The following is a 24,402-nucleotide window of genomic DNA, read 5'->3' as shown; positions in this document are numbered from 1 at the left end:
GTCCATAATTTTGTTAAACAAATCTCTCTCAATCACTCATCAATTTCCACTCGAGACTCTCCTTCTCTTTCTCTTTTCTGGTTTTTACGTTCACAATCTCATCTTTCTCTTCAATTTCTCCATCTCTATCTTGGTAGCTGCTGCAAATCAGATCTTGTCGGAAGCTGCTTAATGGCCGGATCACAGGGGAGGGAATAAGAAGCAAGCTCCGGCGTCCACATAGGTTAATTCTCCTTCAAACCTGTTATCGGATTGGAAAGTCGCTATCCCTCTTCTATCGCCTTTGGTATTGTCGCCGATGTCGCCCAATCCTAAGCTCGCTGATCGGACGGCTGACGTCAAGTCAAGGGAGGAACAATCGTCACGCCAGGGTTCTCAATTGCCGGATTCTGAGAAGCCCAGTTTCAAATCCTGGCAGCACCCGGCGGCTCCGTTCCATTATGTTCTGTTTTATATGAATGCTATATACATCAATTGGATGTATTCAATTGAACAAGATAAATTCCATACCCATGGTGATCCTCTGCGTTTTTTTTTTTTTTTTCGTGGGATTCTTTCATGGTATTCTTTAAAACCCTAGCACATCTAATAATCAAGGATACCTGCAACTCATCTCCCATAAATCAGGGTTTTTTTTATCTTTGAAGGGCAATTTTGTCAGTTTATCCCATGTTTTTAACATTGTTAGACATAAACTGACGGAATGAGGTTATGTGTTAATTTTTATGAACCTCAGGAGAGTTACGCAGAATTTTTCAAAACTAGGGGATGTGATTATACTTTCATGATACATCAGGGATGATACGTGAAAATTTCCCTAAAAATAATAATATCATTTTAGCAAAAAAAGAAATGACTAACCATAGTAATGGTCACTGGCACCCCAAAATAAAATGGTCACTAAAAATTAGAAATAATGAGCCCCCGCCCCCATTTTTCATGGATACAATCATCCTTGGCATACTTCTACTTTTTTTTAGATAAGTAAATTATATTTAAAAAAAAAAAACAAACAAATATATAAAAAAAATGAAGCCACCTAGAACCCTTTTAAAATAAACTTAAATAAGGAAATGGGAGACCCTAACTAAAATGGGACATACCTCGCATCAACTAAAGTGTCAAAACAAAAAAATTACAATCGATAGTAGATACAGAAATCAGCATCCCCCTTAACCCATACTTCTACATCTTAAAACACTGAATTATACCCAAACCACATTTACTATTTCTTTTACACACTTGGATTGTAGATGATAGATGATAATAATTTTGAGCATCGGGGTTTAGGGAACAAATGCTCTAACAGGTATTTAATAATGTGTATTGTTATAAACAAAATCAAAATGGATGAAAAATAGAATGCATAGAAGAGTAAACCAAAGAGAGAGATGATTAAGCAGCAGAAACTATATTAGCAAAAACTAAATCAAGCATAGAAGACATAAAAGATGCTGAAGAAGAAGAAAAAGATGCATAAGATCATCCCGTACACTTACTTTTTTTCCAAGATTGTGAATTGCCAGAGGTCTTTAATGTTTCTGATAGACAAAGGTTTTGTCAAATAGAAGGATGCAAAGTTTTGCAGACATGTTTTTGCAGCTTCATTTGTGTTGTCTGCAGACATCACTTAATATCACAAGATAGCTAATTAGCTAGATTCCAACTCAGAAACAATTAATTAATACCCTAAAAGAAAATTAAGGATTATTAAGGAAAGAACTCCAGAGTAGAGTAGAGTAGAGTAGAGTATATATATACTTACTAATGACAGGAAGATTAAATTCATGTTTAATGTACTTAAGGAGCTCAAGTCCTTCCTTGGCAGACGGCATGTTAAGCTCTAATAGAATAATATCAAATTCACTTCCCCTCTCATGAACAATAGAGAAAGCATCCATTGCATCATTCACAGCGACAACTGCAATCAACATTTGAACTTACTAGAAATTTATAACTTGTAACTCCATGAGAATGAAAGGGCCACTCTATATGGTATCACAAAAAAGGGAAAGCATATGCATAGTTCATCTCTAAAAGGGGGAAAGCAAAATATATATATATATTAAAATTAAAGGGGAAAAAGAATCCCTATATCCCTATGAAGTATTTATGTATACACACTACTGTTTCAAAAATCAGAATCGGATAAGTTGAATAGGCCTATTTGGATAGGCTGTGATCGATTCCGATTCTGGATGTTTCGGAGCAATCGATTTTAGGGTTTTTTTGGTTTGGATCACAGGATATTCAGATCCTAGGGATGAATTCTAGGGTTTCAAATCAGAGTCAGATAGATTGCCGTCTTTGATCCCGATTCTGGATGTTTCAAAGCAGCAGATTTTAGGGGGGTTTTTTAATAGGAACACTGGGTTGATCTGAGGAGCCAATTCTAGGGTTTTTGGGTTGGTTCTGGCCGATTCCGAACCGAATTTAGATCATAATTGAAATTGGCACAAACCGATTTGACCCTGATTCTGAGTTTAAAATCCTTAATACACACTAAAACAATTGAAAAAATGACTATAAAGATCTTTGGTCTCACTGCTAAATCAGTTCTCAAAAAAATAACAAATAAAATTTAATCCTCATATGATCCCATGTGATATGTCCAGATATGAGTTTGAGTGGCCTGTGACTCTATGATCGAGGTTAGCAAAACCAATAAAAATTAGGGTTAACTCCTTGGATAAAAGTTACTATAGCCAGTTAAAATACTACTACCATCCATGGAGAAAAAGTAATTAAATCAGTACCACCTTGGATGTGGGAAGAAGAAGAAGAAATCTCCATGGAATTAATATACCTATATAATTGCATGCCCGGAGCATGCTTTTAACAATCTCAAGATTTACGGGATCATTGTCCACAACCAAGACTCTGAGTCCTGCAGAAACAGGATTGATATTGCTTGACTTCTTTACTTGACTGCTCCCTTCCATCTCTATGCTCCAAGACCTACAGAATAGGGGGAAAGAGAGAAAGAGAAAAACAGAAAAAGGACAATACAATACCTTCCCTACAACCCTACAAGGAGGTATTTATATATAGGGCTCATGTTCTCTGTGCCGCAATGCAGGCTGCACCTAGACACATGGGTCTGCCACTCAGGGGGGTAGGGTGGTCATTGCACCCACCCCCATGTGTCTGGGCGTAGCCTACGCCCCCAGCACAGAGAACATTCTCTTTTATATATAATATATATATATATATAGAGAGAGAGAGAGAGAGAGTCACACCTGGTTTTTTGTTTGTTTGTATTTAACTCTTGTTTTGGTTATTTCCTTAATTTCTTGTCCATATTATTTTTCTTTTGGGATATTATGGCATTTTGTCAAGGACCGAGTTTCCCTCAACCCACAGTGAATGGGATTCCATTCATCGAGGGATGGGAGAAGACCAAAATGGGTATCAAGAGGGTATTTTAGAACATACCAAAACTAGGAATGTGAAGTATGTGAACCGTCCTCTATAATTACTTGTAATCTTCTCCTCCAGTGATTAGGTAAAGTTCTTGTTACCAAAAAATAATCCAACTACGTCAATGCCAGATTATAGAGATAGGCCCTAGCTTGCACCCTTGGAAAAAGCTCTGCTTATCGAGCATGAAATGCATAATAATTTTACCAGTTCATAAGATTCTACCAAAAAATAATAAAAAAATTGTTTTTGATAGGAAATTTTGTAGGAGAAGAAGAAGGAATATGCTTTGCTGTTCGAATCCTTCTAGCGATTTTGTAAGATTTTTAACCTGTTTATGGGTACTGGTTTTGCCACTGTTTTGGTAACTTAATTAAGTTTTGGGTAAGTGACTAGGTGGGTGGGTCCCAATGGATCCCCAGTGACTATGGATTTGTATAGTTGTAACTTGGCTAACAATGCCCCTCTGACAAGCTGGTGATTTGATAAAGAGGGCTAAGACCTAGAGTGTGTAAATGGTACAATCAGTCCTCCATATATAGGGTTCGGCTCCGTTAGATTGGCTTCAAGAATGTGTATCAGGATTTTTGACAATATATCTTTACATGGTACAAAACCATAGTATTAAGTGATGATTTTTAATCACCAAATTACCCTTGGATTTTTCTAGTTAGATTTTCCAACAATATCATCCATGGGCAGCAGGATACAATGTTGTATGGAATGAATAGCTCCAAAAATGTTGCAGTTATGGAGTCCTTATTGCAGATCGTGATGTTTCAATTCCGCTCAATCCCATGGTGTTTCTCCAGTAGTTTTGGTGCTCTTGCGACTCCCTTAAGGTGTCGTATCTCTCAATCCTAAATATATGAGATAAGAAAAAGATTTACAAAACACGTAGTGTTTCAAGAGAGAATAAGTGGAAAACAAAGTCAAACCTACTCATAAATCTAGAAAATTTTCCTCTTTTTTTATTTTGGGAAAAAAATTCTTACTTAATTTGAATTTTGTGGAGAAGGTCCACTACAACACATAGAACACCATTTGGGCCTTCAACTTCTTGTGTAGGTGAAGAAATGCTGGAGAAGAGTTAGCTTCATGGTTAAGATTGGAGGCGGTAAATGGATCAAGTTGGGTTGGGCCTACTATGCCGAATGTGTGGCAAGATGGGTCTGGCCCAGTTCTTTTTTTTTTTTTTTTTTTTGGGTAAAGGTTTGACCCAGTTCAGATGCAGATTTTTGAAACATAAGAAATTTTCGTAGTGTATTTGATAAATAAAACTATGGGAAATTTTTAAAATTTTAAATAGATATTGACCAAATTGCCCTTGTGAGTTTAATAGAATGTTCATTCTACTATTTATTAGGGTTTGAAAAGAAAAGGAAAAAAACCCAATTCATCTCCGAGGTATCAACCTTATTGTCGGCAGAACCAGTCATTCCTAAGATTTCGTCATTTTTTTTGTTTCTAGTTTGGTTGTTCGTGCGTCGTCTGATCTCAAGTTCTTGATAACCGAAGAGGAGCCAAGCAGTTTCAGAGGATTTTCCTTCTTTGACATTTCTGCGGGTACTTATTTCTTTCTTCTACTCCCCTTGCCCCCCCCCCCCCCCCTTTCTGATCTTTCTCTGGAGTATTTTGTTGCTTAATATGGGTTAAATTTTAAGAAAAATTGTGTTTTCTGAGTTTCCTTTTACTATTCAGTTACAGAGTAGTTAGACGTCCTCTGTTTCTGTCTTTTTTTTGGTAAATAAAACGTAAAATTGACCAACAAGTCAACAACTGTCTAGTGTAGTTGGTGAGCTGTGGTGCGCATCATGCCCATGCTCACCAAGAGTTCTCGAGTTCGATTCTCCTCGCTGATACTTTTCCCCTCGAGTTTAGCTCACGTCCAAACGTGAGGGTACGAGAACATCTATAAATTAATGATATAGAGAGAATACATTTGTTGCATCATATGATCAAACAATTGACATACCAAACCAACTTTCCAAGTCTTGGTGTCTTGATTACTCGAGTTGTTTCAAGTCCACATAGAGTTGAACTAAGAAAATAACTAGTCTTTAAAAGAAACTTTCTCCAAAAAAGGAAGTTATAAACAAGAAAAATAACAAGTAAAAAGAGAATTAAATACTTTAAAATAAAAATCACAAGTTCTTGACTAACTCAGTATATAGGATATATATATATATATATATATATATATATACATGTCAACCATTGACAGAGTCACATAATTATCTACTTGATATGGTTAGTAATGAAATTTTCTTCCCACCACGAAACTGTCCATGATGCATTGCTTCTTCAAATACTTGTTACTCTGCACAAAAGAAAAAGGATGATTAATATTTTAACCTAAACTAGCTTAATTAATCCTTGGCATTCCTATTTATAACAGTTATTACCTTGATTAATTAAAGTATGAATTTGCATCAGGAAAAGATTGGTTTTGGTTTTGAAGTCCCAGATTGCTTGTTGGAAGACTCAGATTTTGTTGAAATCCTGTATGAAGACACTGTTGCTCCTGGTTATACCCAAAAGATGGCAGTTGATGACTTGATGTTGGGGGGTTTGAATGAAGTGTCAAATGGGCCATTGCATTCAAAAGTTGCCCTTGCTTTCTTACATACTTACGATACTTCTGCAATACAATATATGGATTGAAAAGGGGGGGGGGGGGGAAAAGTGTGAGATATTATGCATTTAAGATCACAGATAGTATAGTACTAGCAAGAAATTTGTGCAATACAGTGGCTAATTAGGTTATGTTTTTATACAACTTTGAGGTTAGGTGATCTAATTGAAGACACCCACATCCATCGCTACATGTACCACAAGGTAGCTAGGGTGAGGCTGGAAATATTGATGCCAATTCGCCATGCACTACAAGAAGATAGGGCTTTAGCTAGCGGCGGTAAAGGTCTAAAAACCGCCTTTTTAACCTTTACCGGCGATTAATTTATGACGGCTAAATGTGCATATTTAGTCGCGGTTAAATAAAACCGCCGCTAAATATATATTACATATTAGGAGACAATGATTCGACGATACTATTACTTGCATTAACTAACAATAAATGGAGATAAGAAATTCTCTTGGTACAAATCAAGATAAAAATTACTGAAAACCACCATTAAACTGTTTTCTCTTACTTACTTTTACTTGTAAAAAAAAAAAAGTAACAGAAATAAAAACATCATTCTAACAAAAAAAATGAATAACCATAGTAAAAACAAAGGCTTATATACTCATACATTATCTAAACCAAAGAGATACCTGCAAATGACTGGAAATTTGTATTCTAGTTAAATTTGGGTCATTCATAAGCTCATGTATATTTGATGGAACAGCATCTGGATGGAGACAGAGAAGGAGAGAAACATAATTAATTAAGCAGCAGAAACTAAATTAAATTAATTAGCAAAAACCAAATGAAGCATATATAGGAGGTATGAAAAGATGAAGAAGATGCATTTAGTCCCACACTTACTTTTGAAGCCTATAATGTCAATGGCTTCCAAGAACTTCAAATGAAGCTCTTCAGTCCAATCAATTTTTTTCATTCGCTTCATTCTAGGGTTAGTTGTACTCTTTTTCCCTTTATCGGTCGATGTGGTTCCAACCGAAGTCGACGTAGTAGATTCAGGTGTTTTTGCCGGCAATATTGATGAAGAAGAAGATTGTTGTAAAACAGACATCTTATTTCTCTTCATTTTGGCTTGTTTTTCCAAGGTTGTGTATTTCCAAAGGTCTTTAATGTTTTTCATAGACAAAGGCTTTCTGAGATAGAAGGATGCCCAGTTCTCTAGACATGTTTCTGCAGCTTCATATGTATTGTCTGAAGACATTACTGAATCACAAGAGATATTTATTAGAAACAAATTAAGTACAAGACAATTACTGAATCACAAGATATCATACTTACTAATGACAGGAATATCAAATTCATGTTTAATGTACTTAAGGAGCTTAAGTCCTTCCTTGAAAGGTGGCATGTGCAGCTCTGATAGAATAATATCAAATTCACCTCTCCTCTCACGAACAATACCCAAAGCATCCACTGCATCATTCACAGCAACAACTGCAATTTTTAAAGATCAACTTATTAGAAATTTTAAAATTAACTCATCCCATGAGAAGTAAAGAAAGCTTAAGGGACAACAAGACCAATCCCAATTCTGGATGATTCAGATCGAGCAGTCAATTCTAGGGTATTTTTGGATCGGATCACTGGATTTCAGATCTGAGGAACCAATTTGATCTAGGGTTTTAAATCAGAATCGTATAGGTTGAATAGGACCTGACCGATTTCATGATACTGGATGCTTCGGAGCAGCCAATTTTAGGGTTTTTTGATCGATTGTGGCTGATTCCAAACCGATCTTAGATCAGAATCAAAATCAGCACAATTTGATCCTGATTCCAAGTTTAAAATCCTTAATACACAATAAACAATTGAAATTTATTATCAAGATCTCCGGATTCACCACAAAATCACTTTAAAAAAATAAATAAATTGAATCTCCATATTATCCCATGTGAAGTGTTCAGATAAGAGTTTGAGTGGCCTATGACCCTATAAGGCTAGCAAAACCAATAAAAACATTTTGGTTTTGCTAACCCTACAGATATAATTAACCTCACAAGTCCTTCACTGGCCTGGTAGAACAAGTGACATAAAGTAAAATTTCTATAAATAGAAGAATAAATAAAAATAATTATTTTCCCAACAGATGATTGGACTGAAAAGCTCATGAAGCTGATAGAAATTTAGGCTAGGATTTTTACATGGTTTGTTTCCATGAAGCATAGCATAGCAGGAACAACTCCTCGGATAAAGTTCATATAGCTAGTTAAATACCACTATTTTACCGAAAAAAAACAGTTAAAATACCACTAGCATGCATGAAGAAAAAAAAAATCGTGTATTATTATCTCTTAATAATTCCTGCAAACAAGCAAATCGATACAACCTTGGATGTGAGGAGAAGAAGAAGAAGAAGAAGACGAGGATTAGGATTCTCTGCAGTATTGGCGGGGCGGTGATGCACATCTGACGGCACAGCATAAGCCAGATGGCACACATGGCACACATGACCTTTGTTGTACCGCCAGATGGCACACATGGCACACATGACCTTTGTTGTACCGCCGGATGTGCATCGCCACCCCGCCAATACTGCAGAGGATTTTAATACGAAGAAGAAATAAACATAGAGAACAACCATGCATGCAAATTAAGGCATAGACAGATCATGCAAATAGTTAATGATCTAATTAGCATTGTATGCAAGAAAGTTTTATCTCCATGGGAATAATACCACTATAGTTGCATGCCTGGAGCATGCTTTCAAGAATCTCAAGGTTGGTGGGATCACTGTCCACAACCAAGACTCTGAGTCCTGCAGAAACAGGATTGTTATTGCTCGACTCCTCCATTACTAATTGAGTGCTCCCTGCTTCCATGTCTCTCTATATATTCTCCAAGAGCTAGCTACCTACAGTCAAAGGGAAAGAGAAAAACCGGAAAAGTACAATACAATGCATTTTTCCCCTACAACCCTACATGCATGGAGGTATTTATAGGGATATAACCGAAAAAACGACAATACAATGCTTGCCACACCTGGTTTTTTTTTGGTCCGGTGTTTGACTTTTGTTTTCTGGTGAGAGAGAGAGAGAAGAGAGCAGCACCTGGTTTTTGTTTTCCCGGTGTTCGACTCTTGTTTTAAGTGAACAAAAAATGCTTTCCAATAAGGGTAATGGTTATTTCCTTTTTTGTTCATATTTTTTTTTTTTTGGAGGGGGGGATACTGGGCATTTTGTCAAATTAAATTCTCTTTCGAAACAATTTTCGTCTCAAATGTAAAATTTGATGAGAGTTGAGAAAACCACTTCCATTTTTAATCTTATACAATCATGTATGTAATGAAATGATCAAATATTGTTAATTACAATTAGAGTATACTTAGTTCATTTAAAAGCTTAATGAGTTGTGAGGTTATTTATTATACAACACCCATCCCCCCACCTCCCCCAGAAAAAGAGGAGGAAAGTGAAGTGTGATGGATGTATATGAACCTGCTTGGAGACCTTTAGGGATGTAAACGGATCGAATTCAGTCGGATAGTGGCATTATCCTATTCGTGTCCGATTATATTCGGACGGATTCGGATAATATCCTATCGATTTTCGGATGAATTCGGATAATTTTTTGATAGTGATTTTTTGAATACAGGTTCTCCTAATTGGATATGAATACGGATTGAATACGATTTTTCGACTATCTGTTGATATATTTACCGTTTTTATGATAAGGGTTAGGGTTGAGACTTGACAGTTCAATAACTACCATTTCTTCTACTCTTCTTAGTCTTTTATTCTCTGACGTTTTTTACTTTTGATTTTTTTAATAGATATGTAATTCCATGTATCACATTGCATAAAAAATAAAATAAAAAAAATATATATACATATATATAAAAACCAATAACAAATCTAGAAAAAGAATCACATTATCTTAACTTTAAAAGGATAGACAAACACAGAGTTATATTTTAGATATTTTATTACCATCGGACTGCTAAACGAATCGGATAATAATTTGTCGGATAGGGGGATTATCATATTTGTATCCGATTAATTTCGGACGAATTCGGATTTTCCTAAACGGATACTGACACGGATCGAATACGGATTTATGAATATCCATTTACATCCCTACGTTTACCATCTATATTGAGAAGATTGTGATCTAATTAAGTACATAACTACCTTTGATCGAATTTCTACTTGATGACATAGTATTTGATAGTATCTTAATTTACTTATCATGTAAGAATTATAAATCATCTCACTTAAGAATATCTTGATCGACCAAAATATATGCCTCCGATGTTGTATGTAAGTGCATTCATTTTTTGAAAGAGTTTTGCTAACGAACAAACCATCCTATTTGAACATCCTACACATATATATCATAAAACATTTTCTTTTAGTGGCGGTATCAAAACTGCCCGTAAAGCCTTTATATCCTAGTAGTTTATATAAACCGCCACCATTAACCTATTATTTGATTATAATAATCAACACATATAGATATACTTTTAATGTCGGTAAATTCTTTATTTGCTAGCGGTTTTTATAAATTGCCACCAATCACTTGCCTTTTCATTATATTACAAGTAACATGTATAGGTTTGCTTTTAGCGGCAGTGTTAAAAACTGCCGTTAAAGTCCTTATAGCCCATTGGTTTTTAACTTTTTATACAATAACATGTAGGTGTACATGTACATTCATGGAAGTATTTGATTGCATTTGATTTTGAAATTTGATATATGACTAATCCAGACTATGTAAAGTCATCTCTATCCAATAGACGGAATAATCATATCATGGAGAGTGAGATGATTTTGTAAGTCCATTAAAAGGGGCTAGCTAGGTTTTTCCAAGTGTATGTGTCACTTTATACATATGGCTTTTCTAGATATTACCCAAAAAAAATTCATAAGAATTCGTGGACAAGCCGTGCATCGTTGCACGATCTTGTTCCCCTCTTGCAATAGGGGTTGGAAATCATCTCTCCTTTTTTTTTCTTTTTTTTGTTGTTTGATGAAAAGAAATCATCTCCTTTTTTTTTTTTTTTGTGAAATTAGAGAGCTTTAATAGGGGGGATTGGAGATGGGGATAGGCCCCATGAAATCATATCTTTTTGATTGTTTTCTATAATTAGAGAGATCGATAGGCCGGGCCCTTGCTTCCTTGGAAAAAGCTCCTTATTGAACATTAAATGCATAACAATTTTTTCCTTGCGAATATGTTAAAAAGAAGGTGATAAGGTGAAAACATGTTTGTTCGGAAGAGTAAATAAATTGCAATTATAAATCGATGATTTGGTGTCCAAAGCTATTTATAGTAAACCATTTAACCAAAGAAGATGTGTCCAAAACCAATGAAATGGTTTGGTAAGAAATTTCGTAAGAGAAGTATTAGGGATTCGTTTTGCAACTCAAATCCTTCTAGTGGTTTTGTAATAATTTTTTTGCCTGTTTATGGGATTTTCTGTTTTAATGGTTTTGGTAGTTTTGGTAACTGATTTAAGTTTCGGGCTTGTGGGTGAGTCCAAAATGGATTTCTCGTGATTATTCACAAGCACATGTGCCACATGGTCTTAGCATGTTTCAACTTTACAGTCCAGGGATGACACATGGTTACATTTTTTTAAGGGGTTATTAATTAGTTGAAAAAGAAATAGTAACACACTATTTTATTCTTATTTTTTTTTTGGATAGAAAGTAACGGAATAATTCATGTCAACCAAGGGTTTGGGTAAGAAATTCCGTAGGATAAGAAGAAGGGATTTGCTTTTGTTCGAATCTTCTAGTGGTTTTGTAAGATTTTGTTTGTTTTGGGAAAATGATAGGAATACTAGTGGTATACCATAAGCTAGCGCTTTACGTGTCTGTCTTTTTCTTCTTCCTTTTGAAGGGTAAGGGAATCATTTCAAAAGGGAAAAGAGAGAGATAGACATATAGGATGCTAGTTTACGGTATAAGGCTAGTAACCCATTTCTCTTCCTTCTGTTTTCTCGGGTTTGGTAACTTATTTAAGTTTTGCGTTGGTGAGTGCCTGAGTGGATCCCAAATGGCAGATTCCTTATGATTATACATAAATACCTATTTACAAGCATATGTGCCACATGGTCTTAGTATTTTTCAACTTTATAGTCCAGGAATGACACATTGCTATCCTTTTTAAGGGGTTATTAATTAGTGGAAAAAGAAATAGTAATAGACGTATTTTTTGGATATGTTAAGCAATGGTTTTGGTAAGAAATTCCATAGGAGAGAAGGGATTTGCTTTTGTTGTTCGAATCTTTCTAGTGGTTGTGTATGATTTTTTGTTTGTTTGTTTGGGTTTTTCTGTTTTGAGGAAAAGGCTGTGAATCAATTAAAAACGTAGAATTGATATTTGAATAATATTTTATTATGAAATTGATAGAAAAAAAATAAACAAAATCAAGGCCATTTATATTGTTCAAAATATCATCACATATATATCCATTGAGAGTATGGACCAAACTAGCATAACTCAATTGTAGCCCATTTAGTATGAGGCCGATTATAGATCGATTCCAGACCAACTGTTCATAAATAGGACTATGTATAGCATATTAAGACAGATTACTTAAATAAACTGGTCACGATACAGGATTTTAGAGTAGAGAGACCAATTAAGCCCTACAAAAACCGATCCAAACCGACCAATTGAGACCCCTAACTAAACGGGCGAATACCGATACCTAGAACGATAGTTAGAGGCTTTGAATTAGTGGGGACTGATTACGCCCCACCGGTTCACACCCCTAGGCCCTAGCCCTAACCAACAACCCTTTTGTTTCACCAGTTCTTTCAAGTGACTGGAGAAGATCTGTGGCCGGAAGCAAAGCCCCAAGTCCCAACTCCCAACTCCCAGCCGCATCTCCGTCTTCTCTCCTCGGCCCCTCCCGTTATATTATCAGAAACTCCCTTTCCTACTCTGCCTCAACAAATCCCCGTAAAGTATATGACCCTAATCCTCTCTATAAGTCCTCGCTTTCTCTCAAGCATCTCTCAGGCTCTTAGCCCTCTGGTCAGCTGCCTCTACAGCATCCCCATCCTCTGATCACCACTGCCTTAGATCGGCTCCGACGAGTGCTCCGCACCTTCCATTTCAGCTTTCCTTCCGGCGAAAGTTGGTAAGCTTTATCTCTCTCTCTTTCACTTATTTGTTTACATGATAGAGAGGGTTTATTAAAGTTTGGTTATATTGTAGTTGGATTTCACTTCGAAATTATTTTCAGATTAAGGCGGGGGGTTTTGGGGGTGGGGGAGGGGTTGTGCTTTCGGTTGAGAGTTGGGAAGCTTCATGAATTAGGATCTAGGACCAGCCTATACTGTAGCCCAAAGACGCAGACACGCAGAGAGGAACTTGTCTAGAGGGCTTCATCCTTCCTGCTTTGTAATTTTTTATTTTTTATCTGAATTTAGTACTTGTAGTAGCAGCGGTTCATCCCAATTCATCCCTACAAGTGTGGTTGCAAGAGCCATAACGTAAGACCTTAAATGGAAAACAATGGTTGTTCAGTCCTGCGTCTGATTTGTATTGCGGTTCTTGAGTCAGTCGTTGCTTGCCTAAATCTGATACTTGTTCAAAGTACTTTCTTGAATCAGTTCTGCCCCGCTTGCCCAGTTGCTTGAATTAGTCCTTGAACTAATAGTGATTTTACCAGTTGTGGTTTGAATTAGTCTTTGAACTAAATTGCTTACCAGTTTCTTGAACCTTTCCTTTTCCCCATTTTTCTTTAATGCGTGTAACATCTTATCCAAGCATTGAGATTGGGATATCTGGTTATTTAATGCTATCATGACATTTCATTCTAGCAATGACATTAGGATATTTGGTTCCTTCAAAATGGCTTTTTCCAAAATCGATGCCATTACATTCACTTGTGGTCAGAAGATGGGGGGATACCAGAGAGGGTAATCTTGTATGCTTTCTGTGTTGTTCAATTGTTTATAACTTAAGAATTTGGATTATCAGAGTTGAAGCATGGCTCGAAATGAGGAGAAAGCTCAGTCGATGCTAAATCGTTTCATAGCATTGAAAAATGAAGAGAAAAAGAAACCAAAAGAACGTCGCCCATTTCTTGCATCTGAATGCCGTGATCTTGCTGAGGCTGACAAATGGCGGCAACAGATAATGAGAGAGATTGGTCGGAAAGTTGCTGACATCCAGAATGAAGGTCTAGGTGAGCACCGGCTTCGTGATCTGAATGATGAAATCAACAAATTAATCAGGGAAAAATGGCACTGGGAACGCAGGATTGTAGAGTTAGGTGGTCCAAATTACACCAAACACTCTGCTAAGATGACAAATTTGGAAGGAGATATTGTTGATGTGCCTAACCCTGGCGGAAGAGGTCCTGGCTATAGATATTTTGGTGCGGCCAAGAAATTGCCTGGTGTTAGGGAGCTGTTTGAGAAACCACCTGAGCTGAAGAAGAGAAGGTCTCGATATGACATCTTCAAACGAATTGATGCTAGCTACTATGGGTACAGGGATGATGAGGATGGTATCCTCGAGAAGCTCGAAGGTCCAGCGGAAACAAAAATGCGATCTGCAGCTCTTGAAGACTGGGTGAAGATGGAAAATATTAAGAAGGAAGCAAAGATGGCTGTCAAGAGTGGTGAAGTTGCAAGTGCAGCCCCTATTCTATTTGAAGAGGAGGAAGATATTGTTGAGGAGGAGAGGAGAGAAAAGGAAAAGGAAAACAAGAAAGAGCAAGAGTTTATTGTCCATGTGCCTCTTCCAGATGAGAAGGAGATAGAGAGAATGGTTGTTGAGAAGAAGAAGATGGAATTGTTAAGTAAATACATGAGCGAGAATCTCTTGGAAGAGCAAAAAGAAGCGAAGGACATGCTTAATATTCAGCAGTAATCGATTTTGCTTTTTTGCATCCAATCAGGTATTGCTTGTTATGCCAAACTGAGGGAGAAATTTGTCATTTAGTTTACTTAAATTTTATTTTTCTTCTAATGGTTGAGTTGCTCCAAGAAAAAACTGGCACCTGAACTATCTTTTTTTAATCTAGTGCCATAATACATGCTCTAATACGCTTGATTTCTTCCTGCATGTGGGTTTGGAATAAAGAAATTTGGAAAAACAACTATCTCTTTTCTTTTGGATTTTTGGCTTGCTTGAATAGCTGTTATCGATATGAGTTCCTATCACGTACAAGTTAGAATGAATGTTCTCAGTTTCTGACACTTGCTACATTTAAATATACAGCTTGGATGGCAGCATTTTCCTTTACATGTTGTCACCTTTTTTGTTTTTGAAAAGAGATTTTATTGAAACTGTTCGTTTCAAAATCATGCATTGTCATGCTGGTTTTAGATGGGATGGAATTTACCTATACGTAGGGATGTAAATGGATATTTGATTGAAATCCGAATTCGATCCGCATCCGTATCCGTTTAGGGACATCCGTATTTGTTTAGAGATATCCGAAAAAATATCCAAATACTCCGATAAAAATCCGTCTCCTGCCCCCAGATTGGTGTGACATGGGAGATTCCTCCCCCCCTCCAAAAAAAAAAAAGGTAGTTGTGGAGAACCCTCACCCTTTAATTTTTATCTATTAAGAAGTTTCTCTTAGCACACTATAATTCTTTAGCAACATAAGTTTTGCAGCCACCATTAAGTAGTTTATCTATTAAATAGTTTCTCTGAGCACACTATATTTCATTCCCACAACACGTGGTTCCAAATCCAGGAATCAAGTTCTATTGTGTGTACTAAGGTAGCAATGGTTAGGCAGGAAATCAGGATTATAATCCATTAGCAACATAAGTTTTGCAGCCACCATTTGCACCTGGATTAGATTCAATCTGATTTGCATTGCAAGTAGGAGAGCTTTAGAAACTGGCATTCAAAAAATAAGTGATCCTATCTTAGCTTGAGAGTCATTTGATTGGGGGATCACTTGGGGAACAGAAGCGTTGACTTGGAAGTAGTTAGATCCACCAGATCCATGCCAACGACTAGCTGAGAAGAGGAGTGGTTTTTCGTTTTATGGTGCTATTTCGATAATTAATTGGGTGATCCGAATCACAGACTGAAGAGGCATTGTGGTGCTGAAGTCCAGATACAAACACTGGTACGGTTGTTATTCAAGTGAGGTGGTGCATCTTGTTTGAAGCTGCGAAATAGAAAGATCTTAACTCTGATATCATGGAGATGAGTTGATGCAATCTTTAAATCCGTATCCTATAGGAAGAACCAGTCCTATAAGAAAAATCAGAGGAGGTTTGTGAGGGACTAAATCTCTTTCTTTTTCTTTTCTTTTTTTTTTTTTTTATTAATCTGCACCCATGTAAATTTTTTTGAATTTGTTCAACAAAGAAAAGCCCCAATCATTCGACATAATATAATGAAATAATCTATTTCTTATTTTAATTAGTAAGTACTTCTTCCTTTTTTTTTCCTTCAATTATTCCTGTTGTATTTCAGGAGTCCCTTTTTTTTTCAGAATGTTAAACTTTCCAAACACTTTTCAAATCTCTGTTGGACACAAGGTGAAATCTTACCGAGCTGAAACATGACCATTGAGTAGAGGGTTATGTGGTCTTCATTTTCATAAAGTTCGACATCTGATCAAGATTTGGTGCGGCAGATATGGGGCCGGTAATTGGCAGTGGAGAAACCCGTGTCCATAAACTAATAGAAATCAGTAAAAATTTGAACCTCAGCATAGAAGCATTGTTGCAACTGATGTATTGTTAGAAACCCTATAATTGATAGAAAATCAGGTAGACAATAAGCAAGATCTATTAGCATATGCATCTGGGAATAGGTCAGATGTTAAATCAGAGCAAATGTTAATCTTTGCTAGAAGATGCATAGCTCTTCCTTGGTTCTTTAGTTAGAATAGGTCATCAGCTTCCTAATGCTATGGTATTTGTATCCTAAGCATCTCTCTCTCTCTCTCTCTGGGGTAAGGATGTTACTCATTAACAGTTCTAATGGTCATATTCACAATCGTGCACCCTTTTGCTGTAAAAGCCCTTGTCATGGAGACAAAAGCTCCTTGCTTGATTTGGCAACCTCCTAAATTCTCAAAAAACTTAAGGTGCTACTTTGATCGAGATATTTTCAGTGGGTGACCTTATCATACCGTGGGGGGGGGGGGGGGGAGTATCTAGGGGTAAGTCATTCCATGAGTAACAATCCTTTTCTACTTTAAAAGGAAGATCTTCCATTGCTAGGTAAACAAAGAAGGGATAATGCCACAAGATGGGATGATCTTATTAAAAATGTGTTATTAATCTTAATGCAAATGTGATAGTTGAGAGGCAGTAACTGATAAGATCACTCAAATTTTCACAGCAGTCTAAGCAGTCCATATTTGCTCTGAGGAAACCCCATTCGACTCTTACAAATGATTTGGATACATCTAATTTGATCCTCATAAAGACCTTTTTTTTAACCTTTTTTCCTCTTCATATAACTTGATCATATTGTTATCAGATAGCTGTCTACTGTGCCAAGGTGAGATAAATTTATGAAGGAGTTGAAGAAGATTGGCCGAGTGTTTTGAGATCATTTTATATGTCTGTCATGTTTAAGAAGGTGATTGATGTTTAGTTGTGAGTGCAATAAGAATATTTATTTAACTAGGGAAGTTTACATGTAGGACTAATTTTTGAACCAAAGTAGTATCTTTTTCAACCGATGTCCAGAATTTTTAATAAAAGCAAGTAGGGAAGGCATCTGGATCCAGGAATTTGTTTGAGCCCAGTCTGAATACAACCTCTTCTCTCTTCAGATGATGGGATAGTTGTTAAGCTAATGTTTTATTTTTTTCCTCTGTTGTCACTTTAGGGAACAGTGCTCGTTGGTTCATGGTTTGATTGGACCAAGGTGGAGAAGAGATTTTGATAAAGAAGCAAAGACACCTCCTATTTCTTTTGGGTTTGTATACCAGGTAATAGAAAGTTGGTGAATCCTTAATACCTCATTGTAAATGTTTTTTCTTAGACGAATTCAGTTGTGGTCAGGTGATCCACTTGTTTGGATTTTTTAATTTTTGTCCTGTGTACTTGATTCTCTTCATAATGACAGCTTAATCTATATAAAATTTTAAAAGAAAAATAGGATGGTCCATCTCAAAAACAAAAAATACTATAAATTTGGATGTAATATACAGCAATAATCTTTATGTAAAGGAATAACTGAAAATTGAATTCTTGAGAGTTGTGAAGGATGATGCTCTGGTCTTTTCAATATGAATATATTGCCTTCATCAGTTTATCATCCCTCCCAATCCTCATGGATTTGTCCACGTATCTAAGAATCTTGAGTCAAAGAATATCAAACAATTCTAAAGTACCAAATGAACAAACTGAAACCAGAATAAGGATACGGGAACTCCGGCCAACCCGGATTGAAGATACTGAGCAGAAGGTCATAGTTCTTGCAAAAAACGTTCATCAGCTGTTTTGGGTAGGGCCTCCACAGAACAACTTCCGATAGCAATCGATCTGAAGGCATGGGATAACTTCCTAAACCTATTGTGATTCTAAAAGATCTTGCGTAGAATAAGGAGTTGAATTTTGAAACTCAAGCAGCTCCACCAGACCAGAAAGCTGAGATTTGTGCGCAGATGTGACTCCAAAGATGCCATTGTTGATGCCTACAGTCATGTTTATTCAATCCATTCCAACTCAAGCTTCAATCGCATTTGTTCACAAAAGTTTAGAACTGTCTGAGTTGAGATTTGGCAAGAAGGCAGAAAATCTTAGATTGGAAAAGTGTGGTACATACCCTGTAATGCGTGCATCAGATCTTCTTTGATCTGAGAAACCGTCTTGTGAGCTCCTGGTGTTTCTCGTGTTTCCTGGTTTCACTAACTACATTAGAACTCTGTTCTGAAGCTTTAATGTTGTGGATGGTTCTGAATCCGGAGTGAAGCTCTCATATCTAGAGCACCTGGTCTTTAAATGACTGGCTGCCACTGCTCTGTTAGTTTGGATCACCCTAGTGTTAATTGGTGCTGCAGGCAACCATGTGCCAAGCAGGTACTGGTGGTTGAACCATCTTAGCAGCCATGAATTCAGTAACAGACATGGTAAGGCTGGTGATCATGAAGCGGCAGCTTTGACTTCGAGTCTTGGACACATGGGCAGTTGAGGAACCGTTTCTTTGCACCTGCATTCTGCAATTTAAAAACTCTGGGAATATATGCCTTTACCTCCCTTCTATGGTGACATTTTAAGACTAGAAAGGTTTAGATTTCGGAATGACTGGTGGTTGAGCACTTGGGCTCATGGATCATGGTATTGGTATCACATCGGTATTGCCGGTACTCGATACCGAGTATTGACCAAAAAGTAGTTTGTTTTTGAATCTATGCCCGATACAGGTTGATATGGCCCAAACCGCGGCAGTGACTGATGTGAGCTCCAATACCATACCTTTAATCCTAACTTGGACTATGGCCAATAGGTTCAATACTCACATTTGCCCGCCAAGTCAAGGTGCATTTGGCACAACAAAGCTTTGTGACTGTGCCATTCTTGGCGACGGTGAGTGCCGACGAAAAGTTAAGGAACCACATTCAAAAAGCAGGCTGGCTGGAACCAAACCCTTAATAATAAATATGGTGGCTCGCTAATTGACGATTTTTCATTAGCCATCAGTCATTTCCCACTCGATCCCAATTTAATCAGGTCTGTGCATTGGCCAACCCAGAAGATTTTTGAATTAATTGCAACGCCCCCCCCCCCCCCCCCCCCCAGGGAGCATCCTCTAGTCTTTGAGGTATAGCATTAGCTATGACAGAGGTTGAGATCAGGGTTAGTAGGCCCTCAAATGTCTGATGTTCATAAACAAGTAGACCTCAAAAGAGCTGTTTGCACAAGCAACCCTTTAATTGAGCATCATAGGGGTCTTAACATCCATCTTTAGATCAAATTCAATGATTGCAATGACCGAAAAAACCACAAAATCTCACAGCACACTATAAGAATTGAACCGATAGCATATTGATAGACATGGGGCGCATAAACTCGGCTGCAAGCCTGCATCACTCAACCAAGTTGCACGCATCTACTGAAATAAGGTACAGTACAACCCAACATATGCACCAAACCTACTGAGATCCAAATCCTGACCATGGTCATGTTACACCAACAAAATACCCTCAGCTCTACTATCTAATATCAGAATATGAATAGCAATAGCATTAGCAAAACTGGTTTATGGGGGACATGATAACCATGGATCATAAGACATGAATATCCAAGAGGGAGAAAATGCTCACCCACATGCAAAAGTAATTTAAGATCAACAACAATCCACCAGTAGAACTAAAACAAAAAGTTTTGAGCAGTAATTAGGTAAGATAAATGATTTAATACAAAAGTGATGCATAAATGTTAAAACTTCTTATACAAGTTGTAATTAGCTGTAGAACAATATGCACTTAGATGTCTTCCTCTCAACATCTGAAATATTTTAAAAGGCCACTATGCAGATTGAGTACTGTTCGACTCTTGTTGCTGTTTCCACTGTGCAGGAGTAAGAGCTTTCTTTATTGAGAGTGCATGGATTTGTTTCATCTCCTCTGCCAATGCAGTGTTCACCATCCGATGCCTTTCCAGCAATCTCTTCCCTTCAAACTGTTCTGATACAATCTCAATCTCAAAGCTTGCACCACAACTGAAAGCAACATAATTTTTACTTTAGTAAAAGCACCGATGAAAAACGGAAACTAGCATAAAAGTGCCTCAAAGTAGAGAATAAATCTATTCCTAAGAAGAATCTTACCCTCCAGATGTATCAGTTACTTCCTGAACCAAGAAACAAGATAAATTAGTTTATGAAAATGGTGTTCAAACATACCTAGTAATGTCAAACATGTTGAATAAAAACTTGGAAATAAAAAAGTCAAAGAAGAGTAACCCTAGAGGGACCCTGCTACAAAAAGGCATTGGATAGAAGCACATGCAAAAAACTGGAAGCCCAGCCGATGCACAGTAGTAGGAATGTAAATAGGAAGCACTTGCAAACAAAGTCCACTTCTACAAATAAAAAATTGTATCGTAGTCATTTGAATTAGGTGAAATGATAACCACTAGGTAATGTCAATAAATAATTGAAGATTAAGCAAACAAGATAAAGAAAGCCATGAAAACAAGCACAGGACAGAGACGGATGAGCAGCAATGTAGCATATTAAAGAATATGTGCTCCCAAAAAATAATGAGATTTTATTTTCACTAAAAGAAAAGGAACAGCATTTTAAACAACCTTCGCTTTTACCTATTAAAGAATTAAAAAAGAAGACAGATCTAAACAAAGGAATTCCTTTTAATAGGGTTGAATGAAGAATAGCCTTCTGCAAGTTCAAGCAATTTTGGGCGAAAAAGGAATTCCAACCTGATCATGTCTTGGAATACCTTGGAATGAAGAGGAAAAGGAAACCAGTATGGAGCATATGTCAAGCAGTACAACTCCATATCTCTGAGAAAAAAGTCTACTGGCCAACTAATTATGAAGATCTTTAGACTTATATTGTTTTAGGCTTTGAACAGTGAAGAGCATAAAATTTGTTCACATTGGCCGAGTAATGCTAATCACTTGCCCCTGATTTTTTACTGAATGGGAGCATCTGTATTATTCTTATGTGAATCCATGGGGTGTATAGCTCTCTTTATATTTTGATGGGAACCTTACTGATCCTTAAATATTTCTAGGGAAAAAGACATGTAAAACGCCAACTCCTGTGAGATTCCAAAGGGGGTTCCCTCATTCGCCAGAAACTGCACTCTGGCAGTGTAGGGAACCCTCTCCCATATTTCTAATATAACTTTCAACATTTTCTCTGAAAAAGAAGAAAAACATATTCCAAACTTATTAAAAGACAAAATTAAGTATGAAAGCATTCTCCACATATTAAGACAAACCATGAGCTACTCAAAGAAAGAAGAAGGTTGATGTGCATTGGAATCAATATCAATACAGAAACAATTGAAAATTTTTCCTTTAGAACTTACTATAATATTTGACATTAGATCCCTCCCTAAAGAAAAACTATTTTCCTATTAACAACATATAGTTGATTCTAGAGACAAATGACATCGAAAAATCGGATTTGTGAATAGTGAATATCTGTTCCATCAATCACTACCTCAACCCACTTCAACTTGAAATCACTCCTTGCTAGCCCTCAACACTTATTGGTCTTTCTAACACTTGCACATCACAGAAATCACTCTCTCTCTCTCTCTCTGCAGAAAGTTCCCACACATGCACTGCTAGCCCTTAATATCTATTGTTCATGTTTCTTCATTCTCCATGGATGCTTTTGTACCCGTCTCACATAATTTTCCCTCAAAAATTATCTAATCCCCTACTTGCAAAATTACATATGCAGATCAAAAACACATTAGAACTTTGCTATATCATCATTAACTTGTGATTGAGGTTTTTTTGGGTTACCAATTCTGTCTGTGTGTTAAGCCAAATGGGGCGAGGGGGGGATACTGTCCTTATGTTTGAGCGATTTTCATCACATAAAGTCTTGTAACTCTCCACCCCCACCCCCCCCCCCCCCCGAGGAAAAAAAATAATAAGGAACAAGTAGAACTAAATTGAGGAGAAAACGATAAATACAGTGCCAAGTTCATCTCAGAGACACAGAGCCCTAGTTAAACAGAAGTCCAGAACCTCCAAGTCTCCAACACCATTATTAGTTCTTCACACTCAAATCCCCTCCCGAAAAATTTAGGCAAGAAAAGAAGAAGAAAAAGAGAGATTTATCTGCTATTCAATAAGTTTCGTACTACATATAATTCAAAAGGTTAACAACATTTATATCCAGTTTTGCATGAATCCTTTTCACAGTTTTCAGGCATATTCTCCTTAGGGTGGATAATTGAGATTTGACGGAAGAACCTACCAGAAATTCTAACGATTGGGCTTAAATCAAAATCGAAACCCAACTTCTGAAATTTGATCAATATAATACATAATACGGTTAAGAGAACTAAGTACGGAACCTAAATATATATATGGCATCGGTTTATTTATCTAATATTTCCCCTCCTTCTCATGGTGATGCTTGTCGTTGGTTCAGAACTAAAGCGGCTACGCTTTTACTCAGACAAAGATGATAAGAAAAACGAAGAAAGAAGGGTTTCGCGGGAGCTTACGATGCGAGAAGGGTTCAATTTTGAAGTCAAGGTAGCTTCAACCTCCTCCTTCGTTACTCCCATCTTTCCTTCCAAGTTCCACTCCCCAACGCTCTCTGCTCAACGATGCGGTATCGAATATCAACTACTCACTTTGATCGTCGAGCTATATTATAAACCACTCATACTGAGATCCTGAGAACCTCTTGGTTCTGAGCTGCTCAGTCAATCCCGGGCCAGGCTTGACTGAGCCAACCAATGAAGCCATTTGTACCAATATAAACCAAGCCCATGACTAATCTGGTTTGGTCACATACAGAGTTTAAAAACATAAAATCAGGATCCGAATTTGATCTGATCAGATCAGAACTGGCTTGGATCAATCTGGATTAGAGGTGTCAATTGGTTGGTTGGACCGGTTTTGGTGTGAGAATGGGTGAATCTAAAACATGATTCAATAAGAGTGCATCATTTTTGCTTCGGCTTGGTTTAGATTTCGTATCAATTTCTCATATTGATTTACTATCGGTTTGTTTCGGTTTGCCCTGTAAATATATTCAAAAGTGTGAAAAAAGTGTTTTTTAATGAATTTTGGGTTTATATCAGTTTTGGACTGGTTTTAAAAGCCCGGTTCAATGTCTTATCAGTTTCAATGCGATCCAGTTTGGTTTTGGTATGACAAAACCCCAATCCGAAACATGATCCAATAAATTCTTATCAGTTTCAATTGGTTTGGCTCGGTTTCTTCAATTTGGTATAGGTTTTGACACCCCTTAGTTTGGATCCATCATGGAGGCAGTCTTCTCCAGCCTTTTAGAGTTTATTGTACAAGGATCGGACAAGCCAGATTGGCCTCGACCGATTCTGAACCGGATCCGCTGATCCAATCTGCTTACATATGTTAATGCCGGAGTTGTTCGGTTCATGCTGACTACTGCACTTATAAGGGGATGTTGGGTTAAGCTGCATCAAACCACAACCATACCCATGGATGTACCTCCTTACCGGACAAGGTAGGTGGCCTTAGCCTGGTTACCAAAGTAAACCAGACTAACATATCCGCAACAATTAAGTTTTGGCTAATCTAAACTCTTCTTTTGACAGTTAAAGATTGGAGCAAATTTGGGCGGAGCAAGGATTTAAACCCAGAATTGGGGGTCGAATCAATCCCTACTGATTCTGATCTAGATCGGATCAAATCAGAATCAACCCCAAAACCCTAGCATTAGCCCCCCAAGATCTGAAA

The 24,402-nt window shown here is 37.1% G+C and overlaps 2 protein-coding genes across 3 annotated transcripts; one reads left to right on the top strand and one right to left on the bottom strand.

Annotated features, from left to right (window-relative positions):
- Positions 1-12,943: 12,943 nt before the first annotated feature.
- On the top strand, positions 12,944-15,086 carry LOC122669633 (pre-mRNA-splicing factor ISY1 homolog). Of its 2 annotated transcripts, XM_043866433.1 has the most exons (3): positions 12,944-12,976; positions 13,009-13,157; positions 14,003-15,086. In XM_043866433.1, exon 3 carries the CDS (start codon positions 14,012-14,014, stop codon positions 14,897-14,899), a length of 888 nt encoding a protein of 295 aa, XP_043722368.1. In that variant the 5' UTR covers positions 12,944-12,976; positions 13,009-13,157; positions 14,003-14,011; the 3' UTR covers positions 14,900-15,086. The 2 variants fall into 2 exon arrangements, with proteins under 2 accessions (XP_043722368.1, XP_043722369.1); XM_043866434.1 differs by lacking the exons at positions 12,944-12,976; positions 13,009-13,157 and adding an exon at positions 13,279-13,395 and having other exon boundaries at positions 14,002-15,086.
- A 5,188-nt stretch (positions 15,087-20,274) lies between these two features.
- Positions 20,275-23,336, bottom strand: LOC122666568 (protein BOLA2). Its single transcript, XM_043862581.1, has 3 exons — positions 23,178-23,336; positions 20,792-20,814; positions 20,275-20,683 (listed from the first exon to the last, which is right to left on the bottom strand). Exons 1-3 carry the CDS (start codon positions 23,238-23,240, stop codon positions 20,491-20,493), a joined length of 279 nt encoding a protein of 92 aa, XP_043718516.1. The 5' UTR covers positions 23,241-23,336; the 3' UTR covers positions 20,275-20,490.
- Positions 23,337-24,402: the final 1,066 nt, after the last annotated feature.

This window comes from Telopea speciosissima, chromosome 7, assembly GCF_018873765.1.
Source record: "Telopea speciosissima isolate NSW1024214 ecotype Mountain lineage chromosome 7, Tspe_v1, whole genome shotgun sequence".
Taxonomy (NCBI): domain Eukaryota; kingdom Viridiplantae; phylum Streptophyta; class Magnoliopsida; order Proteales; family Proteaceae; genus Telopea; species Telopea speciosissima.
Note: the sequence above shows the minus strand (reverse complement) of the source record. Positions and strands in the feature narration are given on the sequence as shown.

What these genes read in the sequence shown, in the direction of transcription:
- LOC122669633 (XM_043866433.1), top strand. Translation starts at nt 14,012, where the DNA reads ATGGCTCGAAATGAGGAGAAAGCTCAGTCGATGCTAAATCGTTTCATA.
- LOC122666568 (XM_043862581.1), bottom strand. Translation starts at nt 23,240, where the DNA reads ATGGGAGTAACGAAGGAGGAGGTTGAAGCTACCTTGACTTCAAAATTG. An exon ending in AATTGAACCCTTCTCGCATC is followed by an intron (nt 20,815 to 23,177) that starts GTAAGCTCCCGC and finishes TTCTTGGTTCAG; the next exon opens with GAAGTAACTGATACATCTGG. An exon ending in GTAACTGATACATCTGGAGG is followed by an intron (nt 20,684 to 20,791) that starts GTAAGATTCTTC and finishes TGTTGCTTTCAG; the next exon opens with TTGTGGTGCAAGCTTTGAGA.